Source organism: Hemiscyllium ocellatum, chromosome 10 (assembly GCF_020745735.1).
Source record: "Hemiscyllium ocellatum isolate sHemOce1 chromosome 10, sHemOce1.pat.X.cur, whole genome shotgun sequence".
Taxonomy (NCBI): Eukaryota; Metazoa; Chordata; class Chondrichthyes; order Orectolobiformes; family Hemiscylliidae; genus Hemiscyllium; species Hemiscyllium ocellatum.
In genome coordinates, this window is record NC_083410.1 from 1,551,764 (window position 1) to 1,571,901 (window position 20,138).

Below are 20,138 nucleotides of genomic sequence, written 5' to 3' on the forward strand. Positions count from 1 at the left end.
GAAGCTAAAACAGAAATTGTTGGAAAAGCTCAGCAGGTCTTGCAGCATCTGCAGACAGAAATCGGAGTTAGTGTTCTGGGTTCAGTTGATCCTTCTTCAGAACCCTTTAGTTTGCCAGGCTGAGATCCTATACCAGGGAACACTCTCCAGATTAAGGATACAACTTTGGTTCCAGTCTCGTATGAGAATCAGTTACCACTGATTGTAGTAAAAACTCAGCCCAAGCATGATGGGGCGAAATTGGCTGAGAAAAATTCAACTTAATTGGCTCAACATTTTTTGATTAGAAAATTGCTGCTCAGGTGAGGTCCTACTTGAACACCTGGATGTTTTTCCGGAAGGTTATAGGGACTTTAAAGGGGCCAAGGTTCCATGTTTCTGCAAGGCCCACTCAATGCTATTTGCCACCAGTTAAAGTGGCCTTTGCAGGGTCAATTTGGCTGAATTTGTCTTTCCTCTGCCTTGGGTTGATGTTGGGTTTCATTCCTTTAAGACATTTTAGTGATTTGATATATAATTGACAGTGATATCATGGTCATTGTTAGACTCATAATTCCAGATAGTTTGAACTCCAATTTCACTATCTGCTGTGGTGGGATTGAACTTGGCTTCCCACAGCATTACCTGGGTGTCTGGATTGCTCTTTTTCATTTTTCATTGGACGAGGATGTCACTGGCTAGGCCAGCATTCATTGCCCATCTCTAAATGTCTGGAGGGCAGTTATGAGTCAATCACATTGCTGTGGGTTTGGAATCACATATAGTAGCTGAAAATGTGTTGCTGGTTAAAGCACAGCAGGTCAGGCAGCATCCAAGGAACAGGAAATTCGACGTTTCGGGCCAGAGCCCTTCATCAGGAATGAGGAGAGGGTGCCAGGCAGGCTAAGATAAAAGGTAGGGAGGAGGGACTTGGGGGAGGGGCGATGGAGATGGGATAGGTGGAAGGAGGTCAAGGTGAGGGTGATAGGCCGGAGTGGGGTGGGGGCGGAGAGGACAGGAAGAAGATTGCAGGTTAGGAGGGCGGTGCTAAGTTCAAGGGAATCGACTGAGACAAGGTGGGGGGAGGGGAAATGAGGAAACTGGAGAAATCTGAGTTCATCCCTTGTGGTTGGAGGGTTCCCAGGCGGAAGATGAGGCGCACTTCCTCCAACCGTCGTGTTGTTATGGTCTGGCGATGGAGGAGTCCAAGGACCTGCATGTCTTCGGTGGAGTGGGAGGGAGAGTTAAAGTGTTGAGCTACGGGGTGGTTGGGTTGGTTGGTCCGGGCGTCCCAGAGGAGTTGCCTGAAGCGTTCCGCAAGTAGGCGGCCTGTCTCCCCAATATAGAGGAGGCCACATCGGGTGCAGCGGATGCAATAGATGATGTGTGTGGAGGTGCAGGTGAATTTGTGGCGGATATGGAAGGATCCCTTGGGGCCTTGGAGAGAGGTAAGGGAGGAGGTGTGGGCGCAAGTTTTGCATTTCCTGCGGTTGCAGGGGAAGGTGCCGGGAGTGGGGGTTGGGTTGGTGGGGGAGTGTGGACCTGACGAGGGAGTCACGAAGGGAGTGGTCTTTGCGGAACGCTGATAGGGGAGGGGAGGGAAATATATCCCTGGTGGTGGGGTCCGTTTGGAGTTGGCGGAAATGACGGCGGATGATACGCTGTATACGGAGGTTGGTGGGGTGGTAGGTGAGAACCAGTGGGGTTCTGTCTTGGTGGCGGTTGGAGGGGCGGGGCTCAAGGGCAGAGGAGCGGGAAGGGGAGGAGATGCGGTGGAGGGCATCGTCGATCACGTCTGGGGGGAATCTGCGGTCCTTGAAGAAGGAGGCCATCTGGGCTGTACAGTATTGGAACTGGTCCTCCTGGGAGCAGATGCGGCGGAGACGAAGGAATTGGGAATATGGGATGGCGTTTTTACAGGGGGCAGGGTGGGAGGAGGTGTAGGCTGAAAATGTGTTGCTGGTTAAAGCACAGCAGGTCAGGCAGCATCCAAGGAATAGGAAATTCGACGTTTCAGGCATAAGCCCTTCATCAGGAATCCTGGGAGGAGATGTAGTCCAGGTAGCTGTGGGAGTCAGTCGGTTTATAGTAGATGTCTGTGTTGGGTCGGTCGCCCAAGATAGAAATGGAAAGGTCTAGGAAGGGGAGGGAGGAGTCTGAGACAGTCCAGGTGAATTTGAGGTCGGGATGGAAGGTGTTGGTAAAGTGGATGAACTGTTCAACCTCCGATACAGTCATCGATGTAGCGGAGGAAAAGGTGGGGGGTGGTGCCAGTGTAGTTGCGGAAGATGGACTGTTCCACATATACTACAAAGAGACAGGCATAGCTGGGGCCCATGCGGGTGCCCATGGCAACTCCTTTAGTTTGGAGGAAGTGGGAGGATTGGAAAGAGAAGTTATTCAGGGTGAGAACCAGTTCAGTCAGTCGAAGGAGGGTGTCAGTGGAAGGGTACTGGTTGGTGCGGCGGGAAAGGAAGAAGCGGAGGGCTTTGAGTCCTTCGTGATGGGGTATGGAGGTGTACAGGGACTGGATGTGCATCGTGAAGATAAGGCGTTGGGGACCGGGGAAGCGAAAATCATGGAGGAGGCGGAGGGCGTGGGTGGTGTCCCGAACGTAGGTGGGGAGTTCTTGGACTAAAGGGGACAGAACCGTGTCGAGGTACGCGGAGATGAGTTCGGTGGGGCAGGAGCAGGCTGAGACAATGGGTCGGCCGGGGCAGTCAGGTTTGTGAATTTTGGGCAGGAGGTAGAAACGGGCGGTGCGGGGTTGTGGGACTATGAGGTTGGAGGCGGTGGATGGAAGATCCCCTGAGGTGATGAGGTTATGGATGGTCTGGGAGACGATGGTTTGGTGGTGGGAGGTGGGGTCATGGTCAAGGGGGCGATAAGAGGAGGCGTCCGCGAGCTGGCGTTTGGCCTCAGCGGTATAAAGGTCGGTGCGCCAAACTACTACCGCACCTCCCTTGTCTGCCGGTTTGATGGTGAGGTTGGGGTTGGAGCGGAGGGAGTGGAGGGCTGCACGTTCTGAGGGTGAGAGGTTGGAGTGGGTGAGAGGGGTGGACAGGTCGAGTCGGTTAATGTCACGGCGGCAGTTGGCTATAAATAGATCGAGGGAGGGTAAGAGGCCAGCACGGGGTGTCCAGGTGGATGGGGTGCGTTGGAGGCGGGAGAAGGGGTCGTCAGAGGGTGGGCGGGAGTCTTGGTTGTGAAAGTAGGCACGGAGGCGAAGGCGGTGGAAGAATTGTTCAATATCTCGCCGCGTGTTGAACTCATTAATCCGAGGGTGTAGGGGAATGAAGGTGAGGCCTCTGCTGAGGACTGATCTTTCATCCTCAGAGAGGGGGAGGTCTGGAGGGATGGTGAAAATCCGGCAAGGCTGGGAGCTAGGACCTGGTGTGGGACTGGAGCTGGGAGTGGGGGTGGGGTTAGGGGCGGGGGCGGGGACAGAGATCGGCGTAGGGGCAGGGTTAGATGTGGTGACGAAGCTTGGTGTGGGGGCGGGGTTAAGCGTGGGCATGGGGTCACGCGTGGTGACGAAATTCGGTGTGGGGGCGGGTTACGCGTGGTGACGGAAGTGAGCGTGAGGGCGGGGTTACGCATGATGACGAAAGTCGGCGTGGGGGCGGGGTTATGCGTGGTGACGATGGTTTGCGTGAGGGCGGGGTTACGCATGATGACGAAAGTCGGCGTGGGGGCGGGGTTATGCGTGGTGACGATGGTTTGCGTGAGGGCGGGGTTACGTGTAGTGACGAAGGACGGCGTGGGGGCGGAGACACCTGAGGCGTTGTGGTCGTGCTGGTTAGTGATGTCAGTGGGGGCAGAAGTGGCTGCGGCGACGGCAATCGAAGGGGTGGAAATGGTTGTGGCGACGAAAGAGCCGTTGTCATTCCCGGTAGCCGCGGGGGTCGCGAGTCTGTCGGTGATCTTCCTGGCGAGCGTGGAAGCGGTTGTCTGTGCGGTGATCGCGGAGGCTCCGAGGTCGTTGGGGCGGAAGTGACGTCACGGTCGTCGGCGGCCGTTGGTGCCGCGGGTGCTGTAGCGGCCGCATGTGTAATGGCGTCCGACAGATTGTAGAGGCCGAGAGAAGATTCTGGAACAATTGAGGAACCACGAGTGTGGGGGTAAGTACATGAAAGTTTTCGGTACTTACTGTCTTTAATTTTTGATATTAATAGGAAGAACTGTTTGTTTAGTGTGTGGATTCTTCTGTAGATGAAGAACAGCAGGGGTCCTTTGCAGGTCTGTGAGAGTGTTGTCCTGAGCTGGGGTAGGGCTGATTGCAGGGAACGTAGGTAGCGACGCATGTCTGCAAGGGTGGAGCGGAGGATCCGGAGGGAGGTCTGTTGCTGGAGGCTTCGGATTTGTTGTAGGTACAGGTTGTCCTGGTTGGGTCCAAATTGTGTTGGTTGGAATGTAGTCTGGAGTCCGTGCGGGATCAGTCGGTTCCGTAGGCAGGTGCTGAGGAAGGAGATGTGGCTGTGGTAACGGGTCTGTTTGAGAACGTGGCTGAAGAGCTTCTGTGCAGAGGAGATGACCTGGGGGGTGCAGTGAGAGAGAGACTCACTGAAATCCTTGTAGAGGGAGGAAGAGAGCTTCTTCAAGGAAGGCATCCTTGCAAGAGGATTCGCAGTAGGTTAAAATCTTCGAGTAAAAAGTGAGGTCTGCAGATGCTGGAGATCAGAGCTGAAAATGTGTTGCTGGTTAAAGCGCAGCAGGTTAGGCAGCATCCAAGGAACAGGAAATTCGACGTTTCGGGCCAGAGCCCTTCATCAGGAATGAGGAGAGGGTGCCAGGCAGGCTAAGATAAAAGGTTGGGAGGAGGGACTTGGGGGAGGGGCGATGGAGATGTGATAGGTGGAAGGAGGTCAAGGTGAGGGTGATAGGCCGGAGTGGTGTGGGGGCGGAGAGGTCAGGAAGAAGATTGCAGGTTAGGAGGGCAGTGCTGAGTTCAAGGAAATCGACTGAGACAAGGTGGGGGGAGGGGAAATGAGGAAACTGGAGAAATCTGAGTTCATCCCTTGTGGTTGGAGGGTTCCCAGGCGGAAGATGAGGCGCTCTTCCTCCAACCGTCGTGTTGTTATGGTCTGGCGATGGAGGAGTCCAAGGACCTGCATGTCCTCGGTGGAGTGGGAGGGAGAGTTAAAGTGTTGTAAAGAATCACATATAGGCCAGGTCAGGTTAGGATGGCAGTTTCCTTCCCTAAAGGACATGAGTGAACCAGATGGGTTTTTCCAACAATTGGCAAAGGATTCATGGCCATCATTTACACTTCATTCTAGATTTTTTAAAAACTGAATTCAAATTTCATCTGCTGTGACAGGATTTGAATCTGTGTCCCTGGCATATTATCTTGGTCTCTGGAATGATACCATTGTTCAGCGATAATACCATTAGGCCATTACCTCCCCTGAATCACTTGGCATTCTTCTTAACTCCAATGAATTCAGGGCTAGCCTGTCCAACCTTTCTTCATAAGAAAATCCACTCATTGCAGCAACCAGTCTCAGGACCTTTCTCTAAACTGCATCTAACTGCATCATTTAAACAAGGAGGCCAAAAGTGTACACAGTGCTTCTGAAGTGCTCTCACCAATTCATCTGCCTCCAACTGCAGCAAAATATCCCAACTTTTATATTCCACTCTCCTTGGAATAAACAACATTTCATTTGCCATCAAATCACGACACATCGTGATTCATCTGCCAGAACCCAGAGATCCCTCTGTACATTCGAATTCTGCAATTCTCTTCATTTAGTTGGTGAGGAAGACCATGGGACATGCCAGATCATGAGGTTAAAGGTTGTTATAGTATATAATTCTAATGTTTATTGCCCACAGTCCTTCTGGATGTCCAGCTTTGAGCCGCTATACCTGTTCTTTATCAATCCCACTTAGCATAGTGGTAACACAATAACACAAAAGACGATGTCTGCTTGGTGAAGACAGAACTTTCCAGAAGGATTATGCAATGGCCACTCCCATCAATAGTGTTATGGATTGACGCACTGTGAAAGGTAGATTTGTGAGAATGAGGCCAAGTAATTTTTGTCATTATGTTCGTTCTTTCACCTTTTGCCACATGCCAGATAATCAGTAACAGTGCCACGCACCTATTCTTGGTGGTGAACACTGAAGTCCTCCTTATCCAGAGTACAATCTATGTCTTGAATAGCCCCAGTGGTTGTCCTGAATGGTGTTCAACATGGAGAAGTACAGATTCACCAAGTGCAAAAGGGAGGGTATTAGTAAACATTTCCTTGCCCATGTTTGACCTGATGCCAAAAAACCTAATGGAGTTCAGATTCAATTATGGAGGTTCATCGGGATGGTGACAAAAGATTCTAGACTCTGTAGTTGTGATTATGTTGTCATAGGCTCAAAGGGCTGAGTGGCCCTTGTTGTAATGACTCATGGATTCTTTCATATTAGACTGCTGCTTAATTACTCTGAGTGAATATTCTCTCACTGTTAACCTTAGTCCTCAACTATTATCAAGGAAGATGTGACAGGGTTGATGGGACCAGGTGTGTCTACATTATGTCATGGGTTAATGCCAGGCAGATCTGTCTGCTCTTGTTCCCCTTACAACTAAGTGACTTCCTCTAACACCAGAGAGCAGTTAGGTTTTGTGCATAATGAAAAATGAAACTTTTGCAAATGAGTAATTCGCCTTTATAAAACATGCTGGGTGAGAAATTAAACAGTATCTTGTCTGATTTTATAGCAAGAATGAAGAACGTGGGCAAATTTGAGATGATGAACTCACAACATGACCTTAAAATACAACCAGGAACTGCAGATGCTGGAAATTTGAAACAGAAATTGCTGGAGAAACTCAGCAGGTCTGGCAGCATGTATGGAGAGAAAGCAGAGACAATGTTTCAGAACCATCGATGCTTTATCAAAACTCAATAAAGGGACTCTGATGAATGGGTCATACGACCCAAAACATTGATTTTGCTTTCTCTCCACAGATACTGGTCAGTTTCTTCAGTAATTTCAGCTTTGTCCCAGTGTGACCTCCTCTGAAAATTGCCAAATTGGAAGGTGCTGCCTTTTACCTTTGTTGGTTGCTCACCTGAAACAGGTGTTCAGTATCCAACCTTCATGAACCAAAGTCCAAACACTGCATTTAGGTCCCAAATGAAACTGGCATAATGACAAGCCGACAAATATTAAGGTGCCACTTTTCTTCACCATTAAAATAAACAAAGGAAGTGTCAATAGACACACTGAATGGACTCAGTCAACTGTAAAGGAAAGCTATGAACGTGAGGAAGACACTTGGGAGGATCTCACCCAATTCCCTGCACATACCTGTTTTCATCTTCAAAGACTCCCTCTGGCAACAAGTATAATGCTTCCTTCCTTCTGACTTCAATTACCTGTCATAAAGATCAACAAACATCAAATCATGAAATGAGGAAGAGGAACATTCTGGCAGGAACCAGAGCAGTTGGTAGGAAGCAAAATAACTGAGGAGGAGTCAGATTCTAGGGCCAGTAAGACTAAAAGAAGAATAAACAAAGAGAGACAACTGGACATAGCAAGACTGGTGGTCTGAGGTGTATCTGTTTTAATATGAGAAGCATGACATGATCTTACAGCTTGGATTGATACATATAACTTTGATGCCATAGTTATTGAGAGAGGGACAACACTGCCAGCTTAATGTTCTAGAATTAAGAGGTTTCAGATGAGATAGAGGGGGGATATAAAAAATGTAGGGGAGTTGTGTTACTGATAAGGGAGAATATTACAGCTGTACTGAGGGAGGACGTTTCGGAGGGATCATCCAGTGAGACCTCATGGATACTGGTCAGGAACAGGAAGGGTGCAATTACTTTGATAGGATAGCACTTTAAACCTCCCAACAGCCAGTGGATGAGAGAGGAACAGCTTTGTGGACAGATTGTAAAAAAATCTAAAAACAAAACGGCTTTTGAAGTAAGTGATTTTAACTTTCTCTACGTTGGCTGGGACTCGCTTAGTACCAGGGGTTTGGATGGGGTGGAATTTGTTAGATGTGTCTAGGAATGTATTTTGAAGCAATATGTAAATAGTCCACTAGGGAAAAGAGCCATACTATACCTGGTACTGAGGAATGAGCAAAGCCAAGTCATCAAAGTTCCAGTGGAAGAGCATTTCGGAAACAGTGACCATAATTCTGTGAGTATTAATTGATGGATAAGGATAAGATTAGTCCTTGAGTGAAAGTACAAAATTGGTGGAAGGCTAAATACCATAAAATTAGGCAGGAACTGGTGAATGTAGATCGGGGGTGGCTTTTTAAGGGTAAATTCACATCTGGCATGTGGAAGCTTTTAAAGGCCAGTTGAATAGAGTTCAGGACCAGCATGTTCTTGTGAAAATAAGGACGATAAGATTTGGGAACATTGGATGTCAAGAGGAACTGAGAGCTTCGTGAAAAAGGAAAAGAAGGTGTACTCAAGGTTCGGAAACTGCATGCAGAGCCCTTGAAGAATATAAAGATAGCAGGAAAGAGTGCAAACAAGAAATTAGGAGGGCTAAAATCAGCCATGAAATGTACTCGGCAAACAGGATTAAGGAAAATCCCAAGGCATTTTATATGTATATAAATAGCGAAAGGGTAACAAGGGAAAGGGTAAGTGCACTCAGGACAAAGGAGATGAGATTTAAGTGTGGACCGGATGAATTGGGCGAGGTCCTTAATGGGTACTTTGGTATCACAAGGGATAAAGGCGTGGTAGATGATGAGTCTTGGGAGGGGTATGTTAATATTCAACAGCATATCAACGTGAAAAAGGAAGAAGTTTTGGGTCTTTTGAAAAGCATTAAGGTAGACAAGTACTCAGGGGAGTACTTGATGGGATCTATCCCACAATGCTGATGGAAGCAGGTGAAGAAACTGATGGAGCCTTGTAGGAAATCTGTTTCCATTTTAATCTCAGGAGAGTTCCAAGAGGACTGGAGAATAGTCAGCATTGTCCCTTTGCTTAGGAAGGGATAATCTGGGGAATTACAGGCTGGTCTCCCTTACAGCAGTGCTAGGAAAATTATTGGAGAAGGCTCTCAGGGATAGGATTTACTCACATTATGAAAAATATGGATTTATTAGCGATAGGTAGTATGGCTTTGTGAACGGAAGGTCCTGTCTCACAAACTTGATTAAGTTTTTTGAGTAAGTGACAAAGATGAGTGATGACGGCAACGCAGGTGTTGTCCATATGGACTTTAGCAAGGCCTTTGACAAGATCCCTCATGGCAAGGTGAAGTCACATGGGATCCCCCAGTGAGCTGGTAAGATGGTTACCAAACTGGCTTGGTCACAGAAGACAGACAGTAGCAGTGAAACGGGTGTTTTTCTGACTGGAGATCTGTGACCACTGGTGTTTCTCAGGAATCAGTACTGGAATCCCTGTTGTTTTGAAAATATATAAATGATTTGGAGGAGAATGTAAGTCGGCAAACAACACAAAGATTGGGGAAGCTGCTAGATAATACAGCAGGATATAGATAGGATGGATTCTTGGGCAGAGACATGGAAGATGGAATTTAATCTGGACAAATGTGAGATTTTGGAAGATCTAATGCAGGGGGAATATACAGTAAATGGCAGAACCTTCAATATACAGAAGATCAAAGTATACAGGTTCAACACTCCCCGAAAGTGGCAACACAAGTGTATAAGGTGGTCAAGAAGGCATATGCATGCTTGCCTTAATCAGTCAGCACATAAAATATAAAAAATTGGCAAGTCATGTTGCAGCTACGTAGAATGTTAGTGCAGCCATATTTGGAATAATGTGTAAAGTTCTCTACATGAAGAATGTGGAGGTTTTGGAGAGGGTACAGAAATGGTTTACTCGGATATTGCCTGGTTTTGAGGATATTAGCTGTGAGGAGAGATTGGACAAACTTGATTTGTTTTCACTTGAACATCGAAGGATGAGTGCTGACTTGATAGAAGTTTACAAAATTATGAGAGGCATGGATAGAATACAAACTCAGTGTGTATTTCACAGGGTAAAACTGTCAACTACTTGGGATGGAGGTGCCCATGTTGGACCAGGGTATACAAATGCAGAAGTCCATAAGACCATGAGACATAGGAGCAGAAATTAGGCTACTCAGCCATCGAGTCTGATCCACCATTCAATCATTGCTGATGAGTTTCTCATCCCCATTCTGCTGCTTTCTCCCTGTAACTCTTAATCCCCATGTTACACAAGAACCTATGTACCTCAGTCTTAAATATACTCAATGACCTGGCCTCCACAGCCTTCTGTGGCAATGATTTCCATAGATTCACAAATCTCTAGCTGAAGAAGTTTCTCCTTACCTCCATTCTAAAAGGTATTCCCTTTACTCTAAAGCTATGCTCTCAGGTCCTAGTCTCTCCTACCAATGGTAACATCTTCCCAATATCTACACTGTCCACGCAATTCAGTATTCTGCATGTTTCAATTAGATCCCCCCATATTATTCTAAACACCATCAAATATAAACTCAGGCCCTCAAATGTTCCTCATATGTTAAGCTTTTCATTTCTGGGACCATTCTCGTGAAACTCCTCTGAACATGCTCCAGGGCCAAGACATTCTTCCTGAGATAAGGGCGCAAAACTGTGCACAATACTCCAAATATGGCCTGATTAGAGCCTTATAGAGCCTATACCAGGTTATAATCCAACCGGTTTATTTGAAATCCAAAGCTTTTGGAATGCTGCTCCTTCGTCAGGTGATGTCCTGAGAAAGGTGATGTCACCTGATGAAGGAACAGCACTCCGAAAGCATGTGATTTCAAATAAACTTGTTGGACTATAATCTGGTGTCATGTGACTTCTGATTTGAATTACTTGGGGATTTAAGTGTAAGATAAAAGGGGGTAAGTTTAAAGGATATGTGCAAGGCCTGGAATGCACTGCCACAGGAGGTGGTGGAGTCAGATACAAAAGCAACATTTAAGAGGCATCTTTACGGATATATGAACAGGCAAGGAATATGGGAAACAGACTGTGTAGAGACAAAAGGTTTTCAGTTAGAAAGGCATTGTGTGCAGGCACAGTCTTGGTAGGCTGAAAGACCTGTTCCTGTCCTTCGTTCTAAGAACATAAGATTAGATTACTTACAATGTGGAAACAGGCCCTTTGCCCCAACAAGTCCACCTTGACCCTCCGAAGAGCAATCCACCCACATCCAACGCTATGGGCAATTTAGCATGGCCAATTCACTTAACCTGTACATTTTTGGATTGTGGGAGGAAACCCACACAAACACAGGGAGAATGTATAAACTCCACACAGATAGTTGCCTGAGGTGGGAATTGAACCTAGGTCTCTGGTGCTATGAGGCAGCAGTGCTAACTGCTGTGCCACCATGCCACCCATTCTAGGAGCAGGAATAAATAGTTCAGTCCTTTCAGCTTGTTTCACCATTCAACATGATCATAGCTGATCTCATCTTCGCCTCATCTCTACTTTACTGCCTGCGCCCTGTAACTCTTCAACCTGTTACTAATTAAAAATTCTTTCATCTCTTTCCTTAAACTTACTCAATGTACCAGCATCAACTGCACTTTGGGGTAGGGAATTCCACTGCTTCACAACCCTTTAAGAGAGAATTTCATCCCTGTTTTAAACCCTCTACCCTGATCCGAAGACTATGACTTCTCATTCCAGATTATCCCACAAGATGAAACATCTTCTCTACAGCTATTTTGTCAATCACCTTTAGTATCTTACATGATCAAACAGATCTCTTTTTGTTCTAAACTCGAGACTATAGGCCTAAACGTTGCCATTCTATTCTTCTGATCAAAATAGATAACCTCACAATTATCCACATAAACTCATCTGCCAAATTCTGGCCCATTTGCCTCACTTATCCATCTCCATTTTAAATTTCTTCATTGCAACTTACTCATCCAACCTATTTTAGTGCCATCTGCAAATTTGATGAAGGTACCTTCAATCCCTGCATCCAAGTCATAAATATAGATTGTAAATAATTGGGGCCAGAGGATCGGACACTGTGGTACCCACTAGTTACATTTTAGCTATCGGAAAAAGACCTACTTTTCTCAACTCTAGGCTTTCTGTTGGTTAACTAATTCTCTATCCAAGCCAATAAATTATCCCTAACCCTGCATGATCTTAACTGGAAAGTGAATCACGGATTTCACTGTTAGCGAGAGTGAAATATGGCGCCCAGGAACTGAGCAAGATCAAAATCCTGGAATATCACCCTAAATCACATTATTCACCAACTCACAGCAGGTGGACTGTAGCAGTTCAAGAAGACAGCTCACCATCACCTTCTCAAGAGCAACTAGGGACAAGCAATAAATGTTGGCCCGCCAGCGACATTCACAGCTTACAAATGAATTGAGAAAACAAAAATTGCCCAGATAATGTTACCTGCTGGATATTCTGACAGAAGGCAGGCAGGCTGGTCAGCTGGCTAATGAGGTTCAGGTAGGCAGAGCAGAGGGCATGAATTGCACAGCGTGTCCACACTGGCAGGTTATCCTCATTGGTGAATGAAAGTTCCTGTAAATGAAGATACTTTATTGCCTCTTCCAACCATACTGAATTCAGAGGAAGATTAGTACATATTTACATAAGACACCACAATGGGATAAGATACACACACGTGAGATAGATAAAGTACGGGCAGAAAGGAGTTAAGGAATAAGCAATCGTTGATAAAATAATTAATCAACTGATAAATAACAGAGGAATATTATGGAATATAAGTACATGAACATAACAGATAGGATCAAGAGCAGGGCAGCTGTTCCATAAGACTGATCTTCTGCCTAAATGCCTCCTTCCCTGTCCTGTCTTCATATCCCTACATATCTGTCATACCACAAAAAACATATTGTTTGATATTCTGAGTATTTGAGTATAACAAAAGAAAAACAAAAATAAACTTTAGGGAGAGTAATATGGACTTTGGAAGGAAGATAGTAATCCATACAATCAGAGTAACCCAGGATCTTTACTATCACTACAAAGTCAAAAGATAGCTGAAAAGCCAACTGAGAAATGGATAGAACCTGAAGATAAAGTTGTTAAAAAATGAAAACAAAAGTCCTGACCCTCTGCCTTTTGTCTGCTGGCATTCATGGTCAGTGAACCCCCAATATTTCCCCTTTACACCTTCCCAGGCTCTTGACTTTCAGCCTGGTACCCTTGCTCTCCATTGGCTGCTGCCACCCTGAGTACATTGTTTATGCTGCTAATATTCCTCGAAAAACACACAAAAAGTTCTCGTGACAGTGTGACTGGACCAGATTTATACTATTTCCTCAGTGACCATCTCTGATACTCCATATTTCTGGATTTGCACAACTTGGACTCTGGTCAAACATTATCACTTTTTCTTTTTTGTAATTTTTAAATGAAGCAGCACTTCTCATCTACTCAGTCTGGGGCTCAGTGAGATACTCACCTTTACCAATTAGAAACTAACAGAAGAACCATGAACTACTGACATCTCTAGGTTAGCATGTTCCAATGCTTTTTCAGGTATTGCAGCTTTATGGTATATTTTTTATTATGGATTTCACTTACAATTCTGCTTTTAAATTTATTTGGGAATGTTATTTTCTTTTGCTTGCTCCCCAGTTTTTTTATGTACTTCATGGTTCTACTGATACATTAGACCAAAAGTATCAAAAGCATAGATGTACATACAGTCAAGTTCCCTATATCGATAATGCCACCAGAACATACCCGCATTTACCACACTGACAGGGTCCGAAAGGAAGTGACTAGGAGACAGTAAGGATTGCAGATGCTGGAAGTCAGAGTCAATAGAAGTGAAGCTGGAAGAGCACAGCAGGTCAGACAGTATCCGAGCAGCAGGAAAGTCAACATTTCGGGCTGAAACCCTTTGTCGGGACGGGGGAGGGGAGAGAGCCCAGACATACATACAGGGAGGAATTTGGGGTTGGGGAAGGGGTAGGTGGGATGTTGATAGGTGGATGCAGGTAAGGGGTTATTGTGATTGGTCAGTGGGAAGGGTGGAGTGGATAGGTGAGTAGGAAGACAGACAGGTTAGAACAGGTCGGGAAAGTGAGGAGTGGGGCTAGACATGGGATAAGGCTGGGGGAGGAGGGACTTTAAAACTGGTGAAGTCGATGTCGAGGCCATTGGGCTAAGCTTCCCAGTTTCCGTTTGACCTCACTCTGACAGTGGAGGAGGCCAAGGATGGACATGTCGCTGAGGCAGTGGGAGGGGGAATTAGTGTGGATGGCAACCAAAAGGTCAGGTTGGTCAGTGCGTCCAGAGTGTAGATACTCCACGAACTGGTCCCCAATCTGCATTTGGTCTTGCCGATATAGAAGAGATCACATCAGGAACAATGGATGCAATAAATGAGGCTGGATGATGTGCAGTCGAATCTCTGGTGGATCTGAAAGGATTGTTTAGAGTCTTGGACAGACGTGAGAGGGGAGATGTTGCACCTCTTTCAGGGCAGGGAAAGGTATTGGGTGTGGTTGGGAAGTTGTTGGGATGTGTGGAGTTGACAAGGGATTTCCTGAGTGAGCGGTCCCTGTGGAATGCAGACGGAGTGGAGAAGGAAATATCTTTTTGGGGGTGTGGTCTGATTGTAGGTGACCGTGTTGAGCTGAATGGCCTGTTTCCATGCTATGGGGATTCTATATATAGGATTCTTAAAGGGTTTGACTGGTAGGTGCTGAGAGAATGCTTCTCCTCATGAGATACTCTCGGACTAGAGGGCATGGTCGCAGGATTAAGGAGCACCAATTGACAATTGAGATGAAGAGGAAACTCTTCTCTCAGAGAGTTTTGAATCTTTGGAAGTCCTTGTCACGGAGAGCTATGAGAGCAGAGTCCTTGTGGATACTTAAGGATGACAGATAGTTGGATTATTAATCTGTAGAGGAATCAAGGATTATGGGAAAAGAGCAGGAAAGTGGACATGAGGAATGTCAGATCAGTCATGATCCTATTGACTGGTGCAGGAGGATTCACGGACCAAATGACCTACTCTTTTTATTTCCCATGTTTTATAGTAATCTCGATTGGGTTTTATTAACAATCAAAAATAATTTTATGTCATTATAAGACTCTTAATTCAAGATTTTCTTTTTATTGAATTAAAGTTCTACCTTGGTGAGATTCGAATCCAGATTCTCAGAAAAATACCTAGCTCCCTTGATTAATAGCCTAGCGATAATACCATTAGGTCATAGCTTTTCTGTCAAATAAGTTATTTCTTAGCTCTTATGTTCCTGTATTTTAACTGGTGGCCATGTGGGATGGTCACTACTTTAGAATTAGTACAATGGAACATACGATGAATGGAACAAATCATGCAAGATGAGGATTCACCAAAGTATTACAGAGCAGAGCACATACCTGAAGGGCTAATACCACCCGAATAAGATCCACAACTACCTCCTCATTGGCCAGTTCCACGCTGATGAGTGCAAGCATGGCATAGAGTGCATCGTAATGGATATGGGAGTTATTCTCCTGTTTACAGCTCATATAGATATATCTGTACAATGTCTGTGAGTGCTGCAAGAAAGATGCAAACTTTCATCAAAATGGACAGTTATTCACCACACAAAGAATGTTGAAATTCCACTGGGATTTGTGTGGTCGCCTGTTGAATTGCAGTAAGCCGAAAATAAAAGCATGAGGGAACAGGAGATTAGAGGAAATTCTGAAACAAATTTGGTTGTCTCTTTAATCCATTCATACCAGAAAAGAGGGGGATATGGAAATGACACACTAGTTATTGAATTGACAAAACAGAGTTTAATGGGATATGAAGAAACCATACTAGGAAAAAGTGAAATATGGAGGGGACAAACTGGGAAGCAGTGGGATATGGACAGGACACAACAGAGAGCACTGAGGAATTAAATGTCTCACTGGGGAGCAGTGAGATATAGAACATAGAGCATAGAAAAATACAGCGTAGTACAAGCCCTTTGGCCCTCGATGTTGCGCCGATCCAAGCCCACCTAACCTACACTGGACCACTATCCTCCATATGCCTATCCAATGCCCGTTTAAATGCCCATAAAGAGGGAGAGTCCACCACTGCTACTGGCAGGGCGTTCCATGAACTCACAACCCGCTGAGTAAAGAATCTACCCCTAACATCTGTCCTATACCTACCACCCCTTAATTTAAAGTTATGCCCCCTCGTAATATCTGACTCCATACTTGGAAAAAGGTTCTCATTGTCAACCCTATCTAAACCCCTAATCATCTTGTACACCTCTATCAAGTCACCCCTAAACCTTCTTTTCTCCAATGAAAACAGCCCCAAGTGCCTCAGCCTTTCCTCATACGATCTTCCTACCATACCAGGCAACATCCTGGTAAACCTCCTCTGCACCCGTTTCAGTGCCTCCACATCCTTCCTATAGTATAGCGACCAAAACTGCACACAATACTACAGATGCGGCCGCACCAGAGTCTTATACGACTGCAACATATGGCATATCCCACTGGAGAACAGTGAGATATGCATGTCCCACCAGAGAGCAGTGAGATTTGGCGCATCCCACTGGGGAGCAGTCAGATATGGCATGTCCCGCTGGGGAGCAGTGAGGCTTGGCGTGTGCCACTGGGGAGCAGTGAGATTTGGTGTGTCCCACTGGGGGGCAATCAGATATGGCGTGTCCCACTGGGGTGTAGTCAGATATGGCAGGTCCCACTGGGGAGCAGTGAGGTTTGGCGTGTCCTAGACAAACAGACAGACTACTGATCAATAGGGTGAATTAAGGGTGACAGGGAAAGTGCAGGGAAGTAGATGTGCGGGATTAGATGCCTTATGGCCTTAAACACAGGAGAATACAAGAGGCTCACCTTCTTCATAAAGAGCGTATCCTGACGGGAACACTTGTCCACTTTTAGCATGAGGACAGAGATGTCTGGAACAATACTGAAGAGGAAGAGGAAAACACCATCAGTCTGAGAATACTCAGACACACTCATACAGATTGACACAAATGGATAGATACAGATAAAAACACAGAAATAAAGATATATTTCTGATTACAAATACAGAGATATTCAAAAGGTGTTGAAGAATACAAGTGCTACAGCCTGCAGGGCTATTGTCTAAAGTGGGATTAAGTTGGATTGTTTGCTTTCTCTGATGGAATGAACCATTATGGATGAAGTCATCTTTTTGTGCTGTAGTAAGTTCATAAGTTCATAAAATATAGGAGCAGAATTAGGCCATTCGGCCCATTGAGTCTGCACCGCTGTTTGCTCATAGCTGATATATTCCTCAGTCCCATTTTCCTCCTTTCTCTCCATATCCCTTCATCCCATTACCAATTAAAAATCTGTCTAACTCTTAATCGTTCTATAATGCTATATAGAGAACACATAGATACAGACAAACACAAGTAAACCCAAAAATAGATAGACACGGCACGACGGTAGTTTGCAACACTTTAGCAAGATATATACTCTTGAGACAGTATTAGAGCCACTGCATGCTAATGATCTACACTTGGTTAGCAGGACGCAACTTAAAAATGTGCATGTGATGGGCGGCACGGTGGCACAGTGGTTAGCACTGCTGCCTCACAGCGCCTGAGACCCGGGTTCAATTCCCGACTCAGGCGACTGACTGTGTGGAGTTTGCACGTTCTCCCCGTGTCTGCGTGGGTTTCCTCCGGGTGCTCCGGTTTCCTCCCACAGTCCAAAGATGTGCGGGTCAGATGAATTGGCCATGCTAAATTGCCCGTAGTGTTAGGTAAGGGGTAAATGTAGGGGTATGGGTTGGTTGCGGGTCGGTGTGGACTTGTTGGGCCGAAGGGCCTGTTTCCACACTGTAAGTAATCTAATCTAATGATACAAAATATATTGTAAGCTGTGAGGAGAATAGTGATAGATTCCAAGAGCAAAGGGTTAAAGTGGTGGAATACTGCAGCAGATGAAATTTAATACAGACAAAGCATGAAGCAATTCATTTTGTGAGGAAGAATAAGGAGGGCCGGTATAAAATAAAGGCTACAATTTAGGCAGTGGTGTATTCAGCAACATGTTGTGCTGAGAGTACGTTGTACATATTCATACTGAAATTGAATGTTTGGGATCTTTTATTTTGTCTAAAGGCAAACTATCGACTTTTATACAGTAATACGTTTGAAGGACTGATATGCATACTTGGTTTGAGCAGAATAAATACCATTGCAATTACAAAAAGAAATCGACAACACTGAAAAAAACGTTATCGAGTCAAACTGCATGGAAACTGACCCTTCGGTCCAACTCATCCATGTCAAACAAGTTTCCCAAACTAAACTATTCCCACTTGCCTGCATTTGGCCCACATCCTTCAAAACCGTTCCTATTCATTTTTTGGATTAGTGGTGCTGGAAGAGCACAGCAGTTCAGGCAGCATCTGAGGAGCAGCAAAATCGACGTTTCGGGCAAAAGCCCTTCATCAGGAATAAAGGCAGAGTGCCTGAAGTGTGGAGAGATAAGCTAGAGGAGGGTGGGGGTGGGGAGAAAGTAGCATAGAGTACAATAGGTGAGTGGAGGAGGGGAAGAAGGTGATAGGTCAGGGAGAAGGGTGGAGTGGACAGGTGGAAAAGGAGATAGGCAGGTAGGACAAGTTGAACAAGTCATGGGGACAGTGCTGAGCTGGAAGTTTGGATCTTGGGTGAGGTGGGGAAGGGGAAATGAGAAAACTGTTGAAGTCCACATTGATGCTCTGGGGTTGAAGTGTTCCGAGGCGGAAGATGAGGCATCCTTCCTCCAGGTGTCTGGTGGTGAGGGAGCGGCGGTGAAGGAGGCCCAGGACCTCCATGTCCTCGGCAGAGTGGGAGGGGGAGTTGAAATGTTGGGCCACAAGGCGGTGTGGTTGCTTGGTGCAGGTGTCCCAGAGATGTTCCCTAAAGCGCTCTGCTAGGAGGGTTCCAGTCTCCCCAGTGTAGAGGAGACCGCATCGGGAGCAATGGATACAATAAATGACATTAGTGGATGTGCACGTAAAACTTTGGATGTGGAAGGCTCCATTAGGGCCTTGGATGGAGGTGAGGGAGGAGGTGTGGGCGCAGGCTTTGCAGTTCCTGCGGTGGCAGGGGAATGTGCCAGGATGGGAGGGTGGGTTGTAGGAGGGTGTGGACCTGACCAGGTAGTCACAGAGGGAACGGTCTTTGCGGAAGTCGGAAAGGGGTGGGGAGGGAAATATATCCCTGGTGGTGGGGTCTTTTTGGAGGTGTTGGAAACGTTGGCGGATGATTTGGTTTATGCGCAAGTTTGTAGGGTGGAAGGTGAGTACCAGGGGCGTTCTGTCCTTGTTACGGTTGGAGGGGTGGGGTCTGAGGGCGGAGGTGCGGGATGTGGACGAAATGTGTTGGAGGGATCTTTAACCACGTGGGAAGGGACATTCCTATTCATGTAGCAGTCCAAATGTCTTTTACACATTGTAACTATTTGTAGGCGGCACAGTGGTTAGCACTGCTGCCTCACAGTGCCAGAAACCCGGGCTCAATTCCCGTCTCAGGCAACTGCCTGTGTGGAATTTGCATATTTTCCCTGTGTCTGCGTAGGTTTCCTCCCACAGTCCAAAAATGCGCAGGTTGGGTAAATGTAGGAGAATGGGTCTAGGTGGGTTGTTCTTCAGAGGGTTGTTATGGAATTGTTGGGCCGAAGGGCCTGCTTCCATACTGTAAGTAATCTAATCTAGACTTCATGAAGAAATGGCTGAAGTAAGATTGACTACCTCATCTGGCAATTCTTCCACATACAAACCACACTGTGTGAAAAAGTTGCCCCTCAGGTCCCTTTTAAAACATTTTCTTCTTACTTTAAATATATGCCTCCTGTTTTTGACTGCCCCAGCCTAGGGAAAAGACCTTTGCTGTCCACCTTATCTATGCCTCTCATGATTTTACAAACTTCTCTAAGGTCAGCCCTTAGGCTCGTACACTCCAGTAAGAAAAGTCCCAGCCTCTCATAGAGTCATAGAGATGTTCAGCATAGAAAACTGCCAGAGAAAAACTGAGCAGGAGAATTGGCCACTCCCCTTTCATTTTAACCTTGGCTACCTTTTATCTGAGGCAGTATCTGTTAGCTAGAATCAAACTGGCCCTAAAACTCTTCAAACCTAGACTTTTGGAATCATTGCTTTTACGACCTCTCTGAATGAAAAGCAAAGGAC

At 46.0% G+C, this 20,138-nt stretch overlaps 1 protein-coding gene across 6 annotated transcripts in view; it reads right to left on the reverse strand.

The window, feature by feature from the left end:
* The window catches only part of LOC132819292 (protein EFR3 homolog B-like), a 178,537-nt gene that overhangs the window by 71,979 nt on the left and 86,420 nt on the right, over nucleotides 1-20,138 (reverse strand). For 5 of the 6 annotated variants that reach the window (XM_060830728.1, XM_060830722.1, XM_060830724.1 and 2 more), the window contains 4 exons: nucleotides 16,823-16,898; nucleotides 15,356-15,517; nucleotides 12,380-12,511; nucleotides 7,297-7,364 (listed from right to left, as the gene is read on the reverse strand). In XM_060830728.1, the coding sequence (XP_060686711.1) occupies nucleotides 7,297-7,364; nucleotides 12,380-12,511; nucleotides 15,356-15,517; nucleotides 16,823-16,898 (438 nt within the window). Of the gene's footprint in view, nucleotides 1-7,278; nucleotides 7,365-12,379; nucleotides 12,512-15,355; nucleotides 15,518-16,822; nucleotides 16,899-20,138 lie in introns of all 6 variants that reach the window. The other variant, XM_060830727.1, reaches the window with a different exon arrangement.